The following is a 17,548-nucleotide window of genomic DNA, read 5'->3' as shown; positions in this document are numbered from 1 at the left end:
GTTTGTGTGTTGATGAAAGTTTTCCATGTAGGTGTCTTTAGGAAACTTTGCCTAATATGATAAAACCTGCCATGAATAAAAAGAAAATTACATTTGAGTATAGTTTAAATGTTAAAAACAGACAGACATATATGAATATACATTTAAATAATATATATATATATATATATATGTTTTAATTCAGTACAAATGTAATAATAATGTAGGAGATTTTAATGAATAATCTGCACATACCTATTTGTGTCATAGTGTGATATTATATGTTTGTACACAACGTATTCATATGATTGTTTTTTCAAAATGTCATCTGTGTGCATTACTATATTAAACACTTCATAGTATTGTTTTTACACTAACAGCATTTGCAAAAAAGGAGTTGTTTATCAATAAATCTGTATTTAGGTACAATTCATACAATTAGAAAAATCTTTGCAGTATGTTCTTGAACGCAGCACCGACTGCTTTTTTTGTCGAACAGCATTCTGGGAAAGGACGCCGGTGGAAAACTTCTCGAAGGAACTGCAAAGATGATGGTGAGTGAGTTAGCATTCATGCCCGAAATCAAATGTTTAATCCGTGTCCATCCTTCAGTTTCTCAGCGGGCATCTGCATCTAGATAACTCATAATTTATGTGGCATCCCTTTGTCTGTCTAAAGAAACAACGATTTATTGTAACATGATTGTAAAACGGCTTTATTTTTAGCCAGACTGTTAGCCTCGTATGCTACCAATGGGCGTTTACGAAGCTAACGGTGATGCTATTGAATACAATATATAGTACGCTCAGCTGGTTACCTTTTGGTCTCTTCATTTCATTTAAGTATATGTCTCTATATAAGTTTTGTTACCACCTTTGAAATGGTCTTTGTTAGTCTGGTTATTGTCATATTATCTGCTGTGTGTTAAGCTTCTTTGTATGAGTGGCTGCATAGGAAGCTAACGGAAGAACCTATTAAGTTAAATCTATTGCTGGTTTTGTTAGTGCTATTGGTCAAGTAGCATTCGTATGTGTCTGTATATTTATGAGACATAGCTGTCTGAAAGAGAATGACGCAGAGCAACAAAGACATGTGACTTTTGCTAAGTCATTTGCTAATTCCTGCTAGCTAATGAACAGAAAACAGTATATACAGTGTTGAATGTTTTTTTGTACATGTAACGTAAGTCTGCTACAATGAGCATTATTATTAGCAGACTATATGAAACAAAACAACATGTACAGACTTCAGGCTTTTGACAGTGTCGCACATCATGTGTGTGTGTAACAAAAGCATCACACCCTGCAGCTACAAGAAGCAGCCACAGTCTGTGTGTTACCACTTCAGGTTATTGCCTTAAATGGTAAAGCAATACAACTTCTAGACTGTTTTTACCCAAGCTGAGTGACAATACCATAGTAATAATGTCAAATATTTTTGGGATAAGGAAAATCCCAATGCTTATTAATAATATGAAACATGCTGCACTTTTACACATGGCATACTTATGCATTTAATTATTATTATTATTTTAAACGGCAACCACGCCTTCTTCTCCATTCCTTTTATCCCTCTCTCTCTCCAGCCCACACCAGTTATCCTGCTGAAGGAGGGGACAGACACGTCTCAGGGCGTTCCCCAGCTCGTCAGCAACATCAATGCCTGCCAGGTCAGCAAAACTTTAATTTCCCCCCTGTATTTGTTTTCTTACCCTTCTTGAATTGGTCAGTCTAAATACACCTGTTGTGTCTCTCCAGGTTATTGCTGAGGCTGTCCGGACCACCCTTGGTCCAAGGGGCATGGACAAACTGATGGTGGATGGCAGAGGTGAGGAGAAATGGGAAGACAAGGATGGAGGAATGGATTAAGTGATGAGTTTACTCTTACTGAAAATGTGTGATTGTGTTTTTCAGGTAAGGCCACCATCTCCAATGATGGAGCCACCATCCTGAAACTGCTGGATGTGGTTCACCCTGCAGCCAAGACCCTGGTGGACATCGCCCGCTCCCAGGATGCTGAAGTGAGAAGTGTTTAAGCATGGATTATGTTGAGGCAACTGGTTACTTAGATTTGTTTTAGCCACATCCTCAAATAGTTCTTAATAATGTTCTTCATTACTTGCACCATTTTAGGTTGGTGATGGCACCACCTCTGTTACCCTCCTGGCTGCTGAGTTCCTGAAGCAGCTCAAGCCGTACGTGGAGGAGGGTCTCCACCCTCAGACCATCATCAGAGCCTTCCGCACTGCCACCCACCTCGCTGTCAGCAAGATCAAGGAGATCGCCGTGCCTGTGAAGAAAGGCGACAAGCAGTAAGTGCTCACCAACAGGTTATTCACAAGACATGGTTGGAGTTCAATAGAACTTTTAAAATCTTATTTTGTACTTTTGCAATGAACTTTCCTCTCAGAGAGATGAGGCAGCTGCTGGAGAAGTGTGCAGCCACCGCCCTGAATTCCAAGCTCATTGCCGGTCAGAAGGACTTCTTCTCCAAAATGGTGGTGGATGCCGTCATGTCTCTGGACATCCTGCTGCCTCTCAAGTTGATCGGTATCAAGAAAGTCCCTGGAGGAGCCCTTGAGGTTTGTACCTATTTTATTTTATTCAAACACCAGAGTGAACAAAGGGTTTTAATATTTTAGTTTGACTTTGAAACCTCATTTCATATTTTTTATTTTCTACAGGATTCCCATATGATCTCTGGAGTTGCGTTCAAGAAGACTTTCTCCTATGCCGGGTTTGAGATGCAGCCTAAACGTTATGACAACCCAAGGATTGCTTTGCTCAACGTGGAGTTGGAGCTGAAGGCTGAGAAGGATAACGCCGAGATTCGCGTCAAAAATGTTGAGGTATGAAGACTAAAACATAACACAACATAATGATTGAGAGCAATAAGTGCCCAGAAATGTTGTTAATCTCTCCCCTTTTTTGTTACCTCCCACCTTCATGCAGGAGTATCAGGCCATCGTGGATGCCGAGTGGACCATCCTGTACGACAAACTGGAGAAGATCCATCTGTCAGGAGCCAAGGTGGTTCTGTCCAAGCTGCCCATCGGTGATGTGGCCACGCAGTACTTTGCTGACAGAGACCTGTTCTGTGCCGGCAGGGTGCAGGAGGAGGACATGAAGAGGACCATGATGGTAGGAAACAGACAAACTATACAACATTAAAATTATTAACATTGATTAAAGTAAATCTATTCTATAGAGGAATGTTAAATTAATTAGTGGCCACTTGTATGTTTGAAGTAGCTTTAAGACTGTGTCATGTGTCTTCCAGGCATGCGGCGGCTCCATCCAGACGTCGGTGACGGCCCTGACAGACAACGTCCTGGGACTGTGTGAACACTTTGAGGAGGTCCAGGTTGGAGGAGACAGGTAAGAAGGTTAAAGGCACAAGTTAAAAGCTTTTGTCCGTCTTCTTCTGGGTTACTCTTTAGAATAAATAAAGCTCTATTATTCTCTACAACCGCTCACACCCATCCTGTCTGTGTTTGCAGGTATAACTTCCTTAAGGGCTGCCCCAAGGCGAAGACCTGCACCATCATCCTGAGGGGTGGAGCGGAGCAGTTCACAGAGGAGACGGAGCGATCTCTGCACGACGCCATCATGATCGTACGCAGAGCCATCAAGGTTAGTACACGCATGGGATTGTTACGGAGAACCAGTCCCTGTACTCTTACTGCAATTATCTGACCCTCCTTCACCTGTTTTCAGAATGACTCAGTTGTAGCAGGTGGAGGAGCCATAGAGATGGAGCTGTCCAAGTACCTGAGGGATTATTCCAGGACCATCCCTGGAAAACAGCAGCTGCTGATTGGAGCGTACGCCAAGGCCCTGGAGATCATCCCCAGACAGCTGTGTGACAACGCTGGCTTCGACGCCACCAACATCCTGAACAAACTGCGCGCCAAACACGCACAGGTAGGAAGTCAAACATGCTAGTCCTACATCAGACTTCCAATAAGGATTTGGGATTGTCCCAGAACATTTATTAAACTCTTCTTGACTTTGTCTCCCTACAGGGCGGTATGTGGTACGGTGTAGATATCAACAACGAGGATATTGCAGATAACTACATCGCCTGCGTCTGGGAGCCCTCCATCGTGAGGATCAACGCTCTGACAGCAGCATCAGAGGCAGCCTGTCTCATCCTGTCTGTGGACGAGACCATCAAGAACCCCCGCAGCAGCATGGACGGACCACCAGGGGGCGGCAGGGGCCGGGGCCGCGGCATGGGCAGACCCCATGCTCACTAAGAGACGCAGGAACGGAAGCCCATTTCTAAACTGGAATTACAACCCAAACGCAGATAGAGGACGGTGTTCATGTTTGATCTGCATTTAGATTGTAATTGTAGTTTGGCGTTTAAACAGCCGTACACACATTGCATTTGGCAGGTGTAGTGAAACAAAAAAGGGGAAGCAATTTCAAGATGGATTGTTAGACTTTTGTCAAAGATCGCTGACGTCTGTGTTTTTCTTTGTCACCTGTAGTTTTTTCTTACTGAAGCGTTCACTAGGTCACGTCTGTTTAACATTTCAAGCACTGTATCTTTCCATGTGTAGCCATTTTGCTGAAAAAGTGATGATGCAATACAAGAATGAAAGTAGTTCCCCCCCCCCCCTTGGTTTGATGAAACACTCCCTTCCCCTCAAAGTGAGCTCTCCTCTCTGAAGCAGCTGTTCCATCAGCTCTAATCTGCGCTTGTGTTACCTGACAAACTGATGTGTAACATGGGAAGCAAAGCACTGATGTTAAAGAGTTCTGAACCATTCATTGTTTAAGCTGTGTGAAACTATTTATTGGACCATTCTTATCAATAAATGCACAGCTGAAATCATACTGCTGACTTGTCTTTTTATGTTCAGGGGTGGGGACAGAAGAGTAAGGTATTTAAAAAAGAAATGCAAATAAAGATTTTACTGTGGGAAAAATTAGTAAAACGTGTTATTTTATTGTAAAATGTAGGGCCGTGGATTAATCATTAGGATAATAACAGAATTGTGCTTCACAACCTGCACAGAAATGAGATAACGTCTCATGTTGAACAGAGTACACAGGTTCTTAATCTTACTTTAAATGCATACGAATACAGATAGTCGAGATAGACATTTAATGTGGCACAGCATGATCAAAGATAAAGCCCCCAAAGGAGCATACTTATATTTTAAAGACAAGTTTACTCAAGTAATGCGATATGAAAAATGTCTAATACTAAACAATACACCTGAATAGTGATGTAAGGTTTAAGTAACTTGCAAATCGTGCAATAATGCCACAGTCCTTAGTTTCTACTTCAATGATTTTTAGCTTGTAGTTCAGTCTTTCACCACTAGGTCACGCTCAACCAGTCACATCGGGAACAAAGCTGCAGTCCAGGTAGATGTAGTCAATAGCTCATATGGACAGAAAATATGAATGAATGAGGTATCGGACCCTTTTGACATCCCTGTGTGATTCATTATATGAGGGAAAAGGAAACAGTCTTCCTATTAAAGAATTAACGTGAGTGAGTCTCACTCTAGGTAGTATGATACGGACAGGTTGATTTATTAGAAGGTATCCGTTTATTGGAGAAGGGATGTGTACTGCTCCAGCTTCCATTATGGTTTTACAGAGGTCATACAAAAGGAAAGGGGCAGGAAATGCGTGTGACAGCATTATAAGGTGACTGAAGACAGTAGACACTTTCTTCTTCTCTTGTTAATAAAGGGTGCCCTACCCTCCAGTTGAGGAGATGCTGAGTAAAAAAAAGGCTAAGTTTGAATACATTTTTATTCTCTAATGAGTAAATGTAAAGCCTAAATGTCTGAATCACAGGATGTGAGTCCAAACTCCAAACAAACCTGTCTCCCACTCCCAAAGTACCGCTTATTATTCTACAATTATCATCCCAAGAATCCGTTTTTTCCTGTTCTCCACTTCCTGCTCCTCCTCAATTAGCCAGGAAGTCTATGGAAGCCCGGACGGAGCGGTTAGACATGACGTCAACCGCTGTGACTTTGATCTCCGTGTCTCCAAACTGCATAGTGGCTCTGATCTCTCTCCTCTCCGGTCCTCCTCCTCCTCCGCCTCCCACTGCTCCCGGTAGCTGTAGCGGCTCCGGTAGGTCTAAAGTAATCGTCCCGCACTTCCTGACCCCGGGGTCTGAGATGTAGGTGACATCCTCCGAGGGGCTGCAGTAGATGTTGATGATGATCTTGCGCTGCCCTAGACGAGCGGGGGTGTAGCTCCGCTTCACGACCTCGCCCAGAGCCACCGATTGGTCCACGCAGACAAAGCGGTCCAGGATGTCGGTGCACCACTCACGGCCGTCCTTGATGAGGAGTTTGTCCCGGGGGTGGCGCCCCTCCACGAAGCGGTTCAGGACGCCAACGCCGTAGATGAGGGGGCAGCGACGCACTCTGACCTGAGAGACAGATTCTGTTAGAATTTGTCAAAGACCTCCATCACTAAAAGCTGCTCCTGATTACTCACCACGGTGGGATCCAGCCCAAAGAGCACGGCCCCCTTCAGAATGGTTAGTCCCACGTCATGGGGGATGATGATGCGACACGTCCGCCCCACTGCTCTCTGGACAGCTTTCTGCAGCATGGGCGACTCGGCAAAACCACCGACCAGGAAGAGGAAACGCACGCCTTGTAACTCAGGCTTTGCCACCAGCTCCTCTGTCAGGGGAGGAACATGGGAAAAAGCCTTTAGAATTATTTCACTTCATTCATCCACTTCCGTTAACTTCCTACACTTTACTAGCAATGATCTCCACGTGAAATCTGATGCGACCAATAAGCCCAACCTGGGATAAACGAACAGGCCGCTACACAGTCGCTGATTTTGAAGTGCTTTATGTTAACCCCAGTTTAAGCTGGGTTCTCCCCGTTCCTAAATCACAAATCCATCCAAGAAAAAGTCTCTTTAACTGGCTTTGGTTGATTCCAGTGTATTCACAGATGGAAAAATCATGTCGACAGATTATACTGGATAATATTAGCTGCTTTGGATGTAACAAATGGTCAACAGTTGTCTTATTTTCAGATTTCTTTTGACAAAAAACAACATATGGTTGCTCTCATTTGCTTTTTCCCCATTTACACACGTTTTCTTTCCACGTAAATAGGCCGTTACCAGATCTGGTGCAGGACTCTGGAAGTTAGAATGGGTTGTATTCTTTTTTTAAACAATTTGACACATCCACTCTTCGTCTTATGTTGATCCAACAAAGGCCAGCAGAGCTAAATGCTTTGTACCACTGGAATGCGACTGATTAAAAATAGACACACAAGTTTTTTAAGAATCAACAAGGCTGGAAAAGGTCACTAGCACCTAGAATAAGGACACAAAGAAAGCCCTTGGGCATATACAGTTGCAAGAATGTGAACCCTTTGGATCCTCCACACATAGCGTTGTGTGTTCCTTCCAAACAACTCAACTTTGGTTTCATCTGTCCACAGAATATGTTGCCAGTAGTGCTGTGGAACATCCAGGTGCTCTTTTGCAAACTTCAAACGTGCAGCAATATTTTTTCTGGACAGCAGTGGCTTCCTCCCTGGTGTCCTCCCATGAACTCCATTCTTGTTCAGTGTTTTACGTATCGTAGATTCGTCAACAGAGATGTTAGCATGTGCCAGAGATTTCTTTAAGTCTCTCGCTGACACTCTAGGATTCTTCTTCACCTCATTGAGCATTCTGCGCTGTGCTCTTGCAGTCATCAAGGCTTTCAGAGATACTTTTGGAACCCTTTCCAGCTTTATGCAAGTCAACAGTTCTTAATGGTAGGTCTTCTGAGAGCTCTTGTGTGCGAGGCATGGCTCACATCTGGCAATGCTTCTTAAGAATAGCAAATTCAAAACTGGTGTGTATTTTTTATAGGGCAGGGCAGCTTTAACCAACACCTCCAATCTCGTCTAAAATCATGAACACATATAATTGTTTGTGTGGTATTAGTTTAAGCAGACTGTGTTTGTCTATTGTTGTGACTTAGACGAAGATCAGAACACATTTTATGACCAACTTATGCAGAAATCCAGGTAATTCCAAAGGGTTCACTTTTTCTTGCAACTGTAGTTTTCTCTGAGCGTGGACTATTTGCCTCTTTACGGTTTGGATTGGCGCTGCCCTGAATTAGCTCACCAGTTTGGGCAACTCATCCTGTAAAGTCAGAGGTTTGGGCTGGTCAAAAAAAATCTGCTCTGCTCTGTTCTCGTGTCTTTGTGCTTCTCACCGATGTGTTTGACTATATTGCTGATGGTGGGCTGGAAGAGCTCGTTCATGGCTTCCTGCGTGAGCCGCAGCATCCCCTGGGACGACCACTTCACGATGTTCATACTGAGGAGAGAGTCTTTAATGTCACACATAAATCCATCCATTGTTTAATCACACACACACCCCCCTTCTCCCAGTCCCCGCTCACTTGCTCCTCCTCAGGGCGGCCTCCACACTCTGCCCTCGTTGTCTCTTGTAGAAGTCGATGAAAGAGAAGGGCAGGGAGATGTTGAGGGCGTTGGCTCTGCCCGGCGCCACAGTCCGTTTCCTCGCCTCGAACGCGATGGTGAGGTCCACCCAGGCCGCCGGACGCTTGGCCTTGAAGCTCTTGATGAAGTCCTCCCCGAAGATCTGACACAGCATGGCTTCAAAGGCCAGGTCCACTCCGACCGCACCGTACGGACCGCCTGGAAGAAAAACGGCAGCTTTAAAGATACAAAGATTCAGAAAATGATGAGGAAACTCCTTGGGCTGATAGAGACTTTTTTCATTTGAAAGTTATCCAAGGATCGCAAACCTTTTCTTTTACATTGCTGATGTACTTCATTTCTTATTCTATATTTATTTATCTATTTATTTGATTTGATGCCATGTCTTGTAATGTCAGTGCCAGGACCCTGAGGGAGATGGATCTGTTGATGAAGTGTGCCGCCAGTATTTCTCTGTTCTATGTGGAGAATTCTAACCAAAAGATTTAAAGATTCAAATGCAAAGGTTCCATTGTCACAGTAGCTACATTGTAATTATAGCAATGAAGATCTCCTTTAACAATCCAACATAAACATATATAAGACATAACAATAAAAACAATAAAAGTAGAAACAGAATAGAAATAAAACAATGCAAGACAATGTTGCAAGTGACCAATGTGCAAGTAATGCAGGAGATGTAATATACAGTATATACATGTAAAATAGACGAAGCTAAAAACTGAATGTAAAATGAAATACTGTACAGGGGACTAAAACACTGCCTTCTGTAGTCGTAAAGAAATATGTGACATTGCAAACAGATAAGCTTATGAAGGCACTAAACCATAGGAAGTGTTGTGTGTGTTTCAGCAGATTGTGAAAGTACCTGAAGCCTTGTAGAGCTCTTTGAGTGTTCCCTGTGGCTGCTCGATCTGATGCACCGTCAGGTCCACTGTCCCTCCCCCACAGTCTGCAACGATATACCTGTCCCCTGCAAGAGAGAGCACACACACACACACACCATTAATAACTGCAGTGCAAATTCAACTCCATAAGTTGTAGGAGGAAACAGTGGATGATAGTGTGTCTCCTTTTCTGTGGAATGTCTTAATGTGTGTGTGTTTCCCCTGAAACTCTTCAACCAGCAGACCATCAAACATAAACAATCTCCAGGCTGTGATTGCTGCCCTCTGCTCTTGTGTGTTCACAATCTGCTCAGCGATAAGAGTTACCCTGAGTTTAGATGAACTCCTCCTTGACACGTATGAGTGAGTGAGAAAAAGAGAAGCTACACAAAAAGAATAATAAATGGAGGATGAGAGAAGAAAATGTGAAAGGAGGAGGCGAATAAAACTGGCTTCTACTCCTTTGGTTTATTTACAGTGCAGATGCAGAGTCCCATGGGCTGGGTCCTTCCTGTACGTGTGTGTGTGTGTGTGTGTGTGTGTGTGTGTGTGTGTGTGTGTGTGTGTGTGTGTGTGTGTGTGTGTGTGTGTGTGTGTGTGTGTGTGTGTGTGTGTGTGTGTGTGTGTGTGTGTGTGTGTGTGTGTGTGTGTGGGGACAGGAAAGGGAGCAGAAAGGGTCAGCAGGGGCGCGTGGCTCCGCAGATGGTTGTCATGGCTCCCCAGAGAAAAGAGAGTGTACAACTTGAGAAGTAGATGTGTTGGTCCTGTAGGATCCTCTCAGGCAACACGGGACACTGTGGATTCACACTTTGTGGTTGTGCGTGGAAGTCAAGTACTTAAGTGCAATTTTGCAGTATTTTTCTTGTCATACAACTCCATTACATTTCAGAGGGATTCTGTACTTATTGCACAGCTTTACGAAATGATGTTTTGTCTGTGAGTTTAACTTGGATAATAGTGATTCCAACTTGACATGTTTGAAGATTTGCTGATTCTCCTTTCATTTGTTTAATGTCTTTAATACATTTGTTACACTACTATTTATGGACTGTGTGTAACTTTTGGATCTGGTTACTTTTACTTTTAAATACTGACATACCTTCACCAAAGTACATATTAAATGCGGGCTTGAACATAAGTAAAGGGTCTAAATATTTCCTGTTGTGTTTGCTAGTTTAGGGTGACATGCCTCTTGATCCTTGGCCCTTATATTCATATTTGAATTGTATTCTTGTAAGGTTACAACTTTACATTTGTAATAACATTAATTAAGAACAGAGTAAATGCAGAATGAGATGACTTTAAGCAGAAAGGAAAGGTTACAAAGTGTAACTTTCTATAAATGAGTAAGTAGGTGGGTTTGCTTCTGCTGGGGTGAAAAGTCAAAATCATCAATATCTCCAACATGTGGGGTCTGACACACACCCAGACCCCCCCCCCCCCCCCCCACACACACACACACACACACACACACACACACACACACACACACACACACACACACACACACACACACACACACACACACACACACACACACACACACACACACACACACACACACACACACACACACACACACACACACACACACACACACACACACACTCTCTCTCACCAGTCTGCAGCTCCGACCACAGTTCTCCGGTTCCACTCTCCACCAGGAAGGTTCTGCTGTGTCTGGATCGCCTCAACTGCTCCCTCGCTGCAACAAACATAAAACATACTTCAGTTTTTTATTCGGATAGGATGCTGCACATGCTCTTGTGTGAGATGATTTGGGTCGGCACATCAGTTCACATAGTTTTTTAGCTTCAGCAGGCATAAAGTTTGAAGCCCCCTCTATGCTGTGCAGTTCTTCAGGGGCAAAGCAAGGATTTCTGGGTCCCTCAGGTCAGAACATGAGTTATTGTCCCCCTGAAACAATGCTCTGGGCCCTTTTCAATTCAACAAGATGTTGATGGACTCTATTCAGCTCTGGGACCCAAGGATCATTACCACCTTTCACCATTGCCAAGATCCAAACAGTCTGCCTGTATAAACAAACTAAGCTAGTGTTTAATGCCATAACATAAACTTTCAACCTAATGAGGATGAATGCTTTTAATCTATACAACATAAAGTACGCTTCACAACCCATGAGGTCATTCCATTTACCCCAAATCTTTCACACTAAGTGAAACAAGAAAAACATACCAAAACCAGAGCCATAATGTTTTTGCATGACAGAAGCGATATGTTGGAAAAGCTCTCACATTTCAGCTTTCTCCCCGCTCTCGACATGCTAACCGTCGGACTGGCAGGTTATGGGTATGGATGGAGGCCAAGGAAAACAGAGTGCAGCTGACGTAAATACAAAACTCCTGACAGCCTTAAGACAGAGCAGACACACCTAATGGGCCTCCATACATGCAAGCAGACCCTTAGAAAGACATCATGGGTTTAAGATGAGCAACATCTAAAGATTAAGGGAGGATGTTTTAAGGAAAGGTCGTTTTTTTGTCTTTCAACAACTTTGACAGGGTTGTGGTGAAGCCGCGGCCCTGATGTAAACGTGAGTGAGTGAGTGTCAGTGTGTGTGATTTGTTTGACAGTCTGGAGTGAAGTGTTTGCATTTAGGTCGAAGTGGTTTTTACTAGGGTTCCCTCAAACCCCATGTTTCTTCACTCCACGATCATTTGAACAAGAGAAAGGTATTCCAAAGAAAGACAGAAAGAAAGAAAGAAAACACAAGAAAGGAAAAGAAAGAACAAAGACTCATACAATTGTTTGAAGGCTCTGGATCTAGGGGGTATGGAATATGTGTGTGTATTTCTGTGTGTTCCTTTGAATGGGGTGATGAATGTAATGCAAGTCTGGAAACCATTTACATGAAACAGCAAAATAGAAAATGTGTGTGTGCGTGTGTGTGTGGTGTTCGGTTTCTGCAGAGTCTTTCCAAAGTGTAGGTCCTGGCAAAAAGGAAAAGTTAGAGGGGGAGGAGGAAATGTTAGCAAGACAGAAGGAAAAGAAAGAAAAATGAATGCAGGGAAGGAGAGGGAGAATGACAGGCCGGGGGGGGGGGTGAGATCATAGTCTCACTGCACCTTGTTCCAATTACAATATCCTGTGTTTTGTGTGTGTGTGTGTGTGTGTGTGTATGAGGGGCTGCATATGTATAAGTGGGGATTCTGGACGGCATGTTGGTGTGCTGAATAATGCACCAGTGTCCTTTTTCTCAGCATGAAATCGCCCTTTGTTTCTTGGCTGCAAATTGGCAGCATTTTCGGGAAATTGAAAAGTTATTCACCCTTTCAAATACTATAGAGTTGCAAAGTGAAAAGAGTTTGTGGTTCTGTAAATTGTCTTTCCCTGAAACTGCAGAGTAATCACCAAATTCCCCTCAGTTCTAAGGAGTGATTTAGCATCTTTCAGTTCTTTGTTTTTAGTTTTCTGCCCGCAGCTTTACTGTTTTCGGTTGAACCAAAAACTCTGATAATCCAATACTACGCAACCTGCCCGACAGAAAACTAACAAGCAAGGAGCAGTTAGCATCTAATGAGCAGGTGTTTCCCTCGAGAGAAGAGCTCAAAATAAGGATGAATCTTGGACTTGCATTATACGGAATGCAAGAAACCAAGCTTAAAATAAATGCTAATGTTCCTCTGTATCTTCTAGATGTGCTAATAGGGAACAGTTTGCCTACATGCTCACAACAGCAACTTTATAACATGATAATATGCCAATTTTGCGTTAAAGAAAAAAGTTACACACACACACACACACACACACACACACACACACACACACACACACACACACACACACACACACACACACACACACACACACACACACACACACACACACACACACACACACACACACACACACACACACACACACACACACACACACAACCTTGTCTGAAGCTGGATTCGAAGGGCCTGGAGCCTTCCAGGTCGAGGCCGTTTGTGATTGGCTGTAAGCTCAGGTCGAGCACCTGGTGGAGGCGGAGCTTGCGGCAGTAAATGGACGCGGCCTCCGGCTCCAGAGCGATGAGGAGCTGCTCCGGACAATCAGGAGACACCAGACCGGCCTACAGAGAGGGAGAGGAACATTACAAGTGTTATTACCCTGCAACATTATCCATGGTATTAAGACACTGAGGACATATTAGTATTGTAAACATATTGGTATTGGAAAAATAAGTTCTCAAACATCCAGGATATTTTACAAAAGTTATTGTATTATTTTTTGGCCTATGAATGTTCAGCAACACGAGTGATCAGTGTTCCCACAAAAGATTATGGTTCAGAAACTGCAACAAAATTAGAATCAGAATCACCGATACTTTAAAAAATCCCAGGGGAAATTGGTTAAAGTATATATAAATTACTCATGTAGGTTCAAGAAAGATCGTAGTTTGGGATTAATAAATATGTTGAATTAATTACTTGGTAAAATTGAGAACAAAAAGGACTACTCAATCTTAAAATATTGTGGCAATATCAACATTACATCCGTGTATAACCTGGCCCCATTACTTGGCTACGTTTAGCAAAATATTGTAGCTTGGGTTCAAATAAGTACGGAAGTGGCGTTGCTTGAGTACGGAAGATACATAACAAATAAATAAATGCTGACTTTTGTTTTCACTCTGCACACAAACAGCGGTGTACTGTGTGAAAGTGTTTGTTTGACTCACCCATGCACCCTGACCCCTCCTTATGCAGACTTTTGCACAATAATCGTGCATTACTTTTGATAATTATAACAGCGTATGAGAACAGCCTGTGTTTTTAGGTGTGTGTGTGCAGGGCGGGGGTCTGGACACCTCTTCCTGTGTTTGTATGCCGGTCTCCCTCATTGTTCACTTCAGATGACATCATCGCCAGCAGGAAGCACACACACCCTGACAGCCGAGAGCCGGAGCCAGCATAGGGTGTGTGTATATGTCAGTGTATATGCCAGCGTGCATGTGAAAGTGTGTCCATTAGACTATTTATGTATGTACCCCGGTGAATAAAGGACAAAGGACAAAAGGTGAACAAATGTGTGTGCGTGAAAAATTGAACATTTTGCAGAGAGGGAATAAGGAATAAAGCATGATATTGAATGTAAAAGTAGTCATTTCCATGGACTGTTGCTAATTAATTAACTATTACACTCATGGGTCAGTCCATTCTCATTGATGTGTATTGTGATAGGCCCCCTTGCATTCCTGTCTATGTACGCACACTTCCTACAAGTCATTGGGACAAATACAGTGCACCGAAGGAGGAGTGAGGTGTTGGTGGGAAGCTATACAGGGAGGATAAAGGGAAAGTGCAGAGTGTGTGTGCATAGCAGGGGATCTTCCATGGGAACATTAATTAAAGAGCCTTAATCTCATAATGTTGTGTCACCAAATATGGAGATAGGTCAAATGTTTTTCTTTCACAGGACCTATATACATGTTTTTATGAGAATGGATGGATCAGGAGACATATTGGATGTAGAGACCCTCCTGGCTCATGTTCCTACCAGGTATGCAGCCTCTCTCATGAACTGTTTGGCGGGTTGTCTCCACACAGCTGGGACGGTGATCACCCATCGGATGTCCTCTCCCTCCAGCACTGATGACGACTGGTCCTTCACCTCCTAAAACCAATCAAAGAAACATAGTCTTTGGTAAACACCCTCAAAACTGAATTCAAGCTATGAGCTTCTGTCAAAGCAAAGCACTTGAGCTCATAGATGGACCTTGTCTTTTAAACTGCACATAAAAAACACATTTAAATACATCTATAAATATGAGGTTCCATACTGCAATTATATGGGGTTTCATAATGCACCTTTAGAGCATGTTCCCTGAAGAAGTGCAGGGCGTGAGCAAACACCTCGATGGCCCTGACCTTCCGCCCGCTGACCGCCTCCAGCTCCGTCTCCATGGTGAGGTCCTGCAGCAAACACAACCCCAACTGTTGAAAAACTGCTGCAAGAACAAGTCATCTATCTGATTCTTACAACAACAAAGTCATAACAATTGCAAAAGACAGTTCAAGAAAAGAAACTGCCCAATTGGAAGCTGCAGAGGCTAAGATCCTACACTTCCCACAATGCACCCTGGTTTGGATGTGCAAATTGAACGCTTTTGTTCTGGATAGTTTATGAAAATAGTTCTTCTGTCATTGCCACCCACAGATTCCACCCATCTTCTCGGATTCTCCTGATCTCTCTTACACTTGTGCTGTGGATCTTCATCTTGAACTTATCGAAGTAGAGCCAGTGTCGAGCCTCCTCCGGGTCCAGGTCGTGGTAAAAGTCCCGGGCTGCAAACCCAAAACTGTGGAACTTCAATTCAGGAGTCAGAAGCAGACACGTTGGGCTCTTCTGATTGGCTACACCGGGGTCCCCTCCCTCCCAGCGCCTACAGGGATCGGAGGAAAAAGATGTCAAGGGTAAGACAATAATAAAACTGAATTTGTTCAAGGAAACAAAAACAAAGTCTTACTTCATCATGTGTATGGCCTCTGAGTCCTGAGTGAAGCTAAAGGCGTAGCCGCTGGAGGTCGTCCCAAAGTCTATCGCCACAACAACTGAGAAAGGACAGGACATCCGGGGTCTGACCTCCACCCTCTGAGAAAGACAAGGACATTTGTGTGGCTATGAAAATTGGTACAGACATTCATATCTACCTCGGTGAAAACTAGTATGAGACAACCTTGGGTCGTAAGGCAAATTTGTTCCTTGATGTTTCTCCTAATGTTTAGCCTAAGTATTCATGCTGTAAAAATGTGGAACATAGTATAGTCTACCTGCTAAACATTAGCATGTTAGCATGTTCTCTAAAAGGAAGAAATCCTCATAGTCTGCTACAAATATCACAGTCTATGATCTAATGCAGGCGACCATTTCTGTCTGGAGAGGAAGCACGGGTGGAATTTAAAACACATGCTTCTCACATTTCAGAGATACATTGTTTTGAAGAGTGGAAATTAGCAGGTTGGCTTAGAAATCTGTTGTTTTTCAAGGACTTCCCTTCATTCCTCTCCTCTCCTCTAGTGAGATATTGTGTTTTTATAGGGTACTCGCTTTAGTTCTACACCTCACTTTAAACTCGGAGTGAAAGTGTTATCATAAACCACTAATAACAGTGAGAAGTGGATGTGGGTTTACAGGCCGTGTTTAAAAGCTCTATATAAAGAACGTAAGGGAATGGGTGTGCGGTAGTGTCTGTGGTGGATGTGCGTTTGTGTTAGTGCATAGTTACCGGTGAGGGTGAAGGTGTGAGGGGTGTGATGCTGCAGTCATTTCGAGCTGTGGCAGGCGATGAAGGGGCTGATAAATGATCACCTGTGAATTAGCGGATTAAGGGAATTATAAACACATTAAAGCATTGGAATAGTGCCACACGTACTGAACACAATAGCCAAAGAACATGCAGCTTCTTATCATAGGGAAAGAGTGATTATTACACTAACAAACGAGCACAAATGCAGGCAACACCTTATCTTTCACACACTTGACCTGAAGCTCTCTATATTGAATATTTGTAATGAACCGGAATGACTGGAATGTCACTGGAATCTGATGAGGGTAATTTCCAAGTGCGAGAAGAACATGGAAAGGTCAGCGTGTTCACACTCCAAAAGATAACGGGAGGTGAAGTGAGTCCTTTTGACCAGGTTGCCATAGTGTTGAAGCATGTGTATAAACTGTGGAGGAGAGTGTGTGTTTCTCACCGGGAATCTGCAGGCTGTCGGGGTCAGGCTGCGCCTCGTCAGCCATCTTTGCAGGAGCCAGGGTCTGCGGAGGAACACACCAACATCATGCAAAAATAAATATTGTGCAATAGAAAGCCAGACATTTGGAGACACGTATTCTTCAGATACTCCCCAACCATCATTCACAGCAACTGTCAGCGCTTTATTTAAATGCTATATAAGTTATTGGATGGGTTGAACAAACAAGATAACCTGGAAAAGTGATTCAAGGTCACTTGAGGAATGTTGTGCACGTATTTAAAGACTTATTCACATTTATATGAACTTGAGGGCACTGTGATGGAAAAGGGAATCATGGAAGACGAGAGGTGTGTAAAAGCATTAGTACTATACATTAACTAATTCACGATGTGTGTGTGTGAGAATTTCATTTGTTTTAGTGGTATAATCCTTTTCATTGAGCTACTGACTGTATGTATTCCTGTACATGCATTTACTTTGTGACTTTGTGCATATGTTTG

The 17,548-nt window shown here is 43.2% G+C and overlaps 2 protein-coding genes across 2 annotated transcripts in view; one reads left to right on the top strand and one right to left on the bottom strand.

Annotated features, from left to right (window-relative positions):
* Window positions 1-467: 467 nt before the first annotated feature.
* cct7 (chaperonin containing TCP1, subunit 7 (eta)) lies at window positions 468-4,823 on the top strand. Its single transcript, XM_034105496.1, has 12 exons — window positions 468-533; window positions 1,565-1,648; window positions 1,737-1,806; window positions 1,893-1,999; window positions 2,112-2,290; window positions 2,389-2,560; window positions 2,663-2,827; window positions 2,931-3,119; window positions 3,259-3,356; window positions 3,479-3,611; window positions 3,696-3,902; window positions 4,004-4,823. The coding sequence occupies exons 1-12, from the start codon at window positions 528-530 to the stop codon at window positions 4,235-4,237; spliced, it is 1,644 nt and encodes a 547-aa protein (XP_033961387.1). The 5' UTR covers window positions 468-527; the 3' UTR covers window positions 4,238-4,823.
* Window positions 4,824-4,915: 92 nt separating this feature from the next.
* The window catches only part of hspa12b (heat shock protein 12B), a 15,724-nt gene continuing 3,091 nt past the window's right edge, over window positions 4,916-17,548 (bottom strand). Inside the window, exons 3-15 of the mRNA XM_034105495.2 lie at window positions 17,046-17,109; window positions 16,574-16,656; window positions 15,815-15,939; window positions 15,544-15,730; window positions 15,156-15,260; window positions 14,845-14,961; window positions 13,240-13,417; window positions 10,958-11,044; window positions 9,321-9,425; window positions 8,392-8,650; window positions 8,203-8,306; window positions 6,459-6,649; window positions 4,916-6,390 (exon numbers count right to left, since the gene is read on the bottom strand). Coding sequence (XP_033961386.1) covers window positions 5,917-6,390; window positions 6,459-6,649; window positions 8,203-8,306; window positions 8,392-8,650; window positions 9,321-9,425; window positions 10,958-11,044; window positions 13,240-13,417; window positions 14,845-14,961; window positions 15,156-15,260; window positions 15,544-15,730; window positions 15,815-15,939; window positions 16,574-16,656; window positions 17,046-17,091 — 2,061 coding nt within the window. The 5' untranslated portion in view covers window positions 17,092-17,109 and the 3' untranslated portion in view covers window positions 4,916-5,916. The remainder of the gene's footprint in view (window positions 6,391-6,458; window positions 6,650-8,202; window positions 8,307-8,391; window positions 8,651-9,320; window positions 9,426-10,957; window positions 11,045-13,239; window positions 13,418-14,844; window positions 14,962-15,155; window positions 15,261-15,543; window positions 15,731-15,814; window positions 15,940-16,573; window positions 16,657-17,045; window positions 17,110-17,548) is intronic.

Source organism: Pseudochaenichthys georgianus, chromosome 18 (assembly GCF_902827115.2).
Source record: "Pseudochaenichthys georgianus chromosome 18, fPseGeo1.2, whole genome shotgun sequence".
Classification (NCBI taxonomy): Eukaryota; Metazoa; Chordata; class Actinopteri; order Perciformes; family Channichthyidae; genus Pseudochaenichthys; species Pseudochaenichthys georgianus.
This window is presented reverse-complemented; position numbering and strand designations above follow the sequence as displayed.

Excerpts from the sequence above, each read along its gene's own strand:
- cct7 (XM_034105496.1), top strand. Across the intron at positions 2,000-2,111 it reads CCCGCTCCCAGGATGCTGAA|GTTGGTGATGGCACCACCTC; the intron begins GTGAGAAGTGTT and ends GCACCATTTTAG. Across the intron at positions 2,291-2,388 it reads GTGAAGAAAGGCGACAAGCA|AGAGATGAGGCAGCTGCTGG; the intron begins GTAAGTGCTCAC and ends CTTTCCTCTCAG.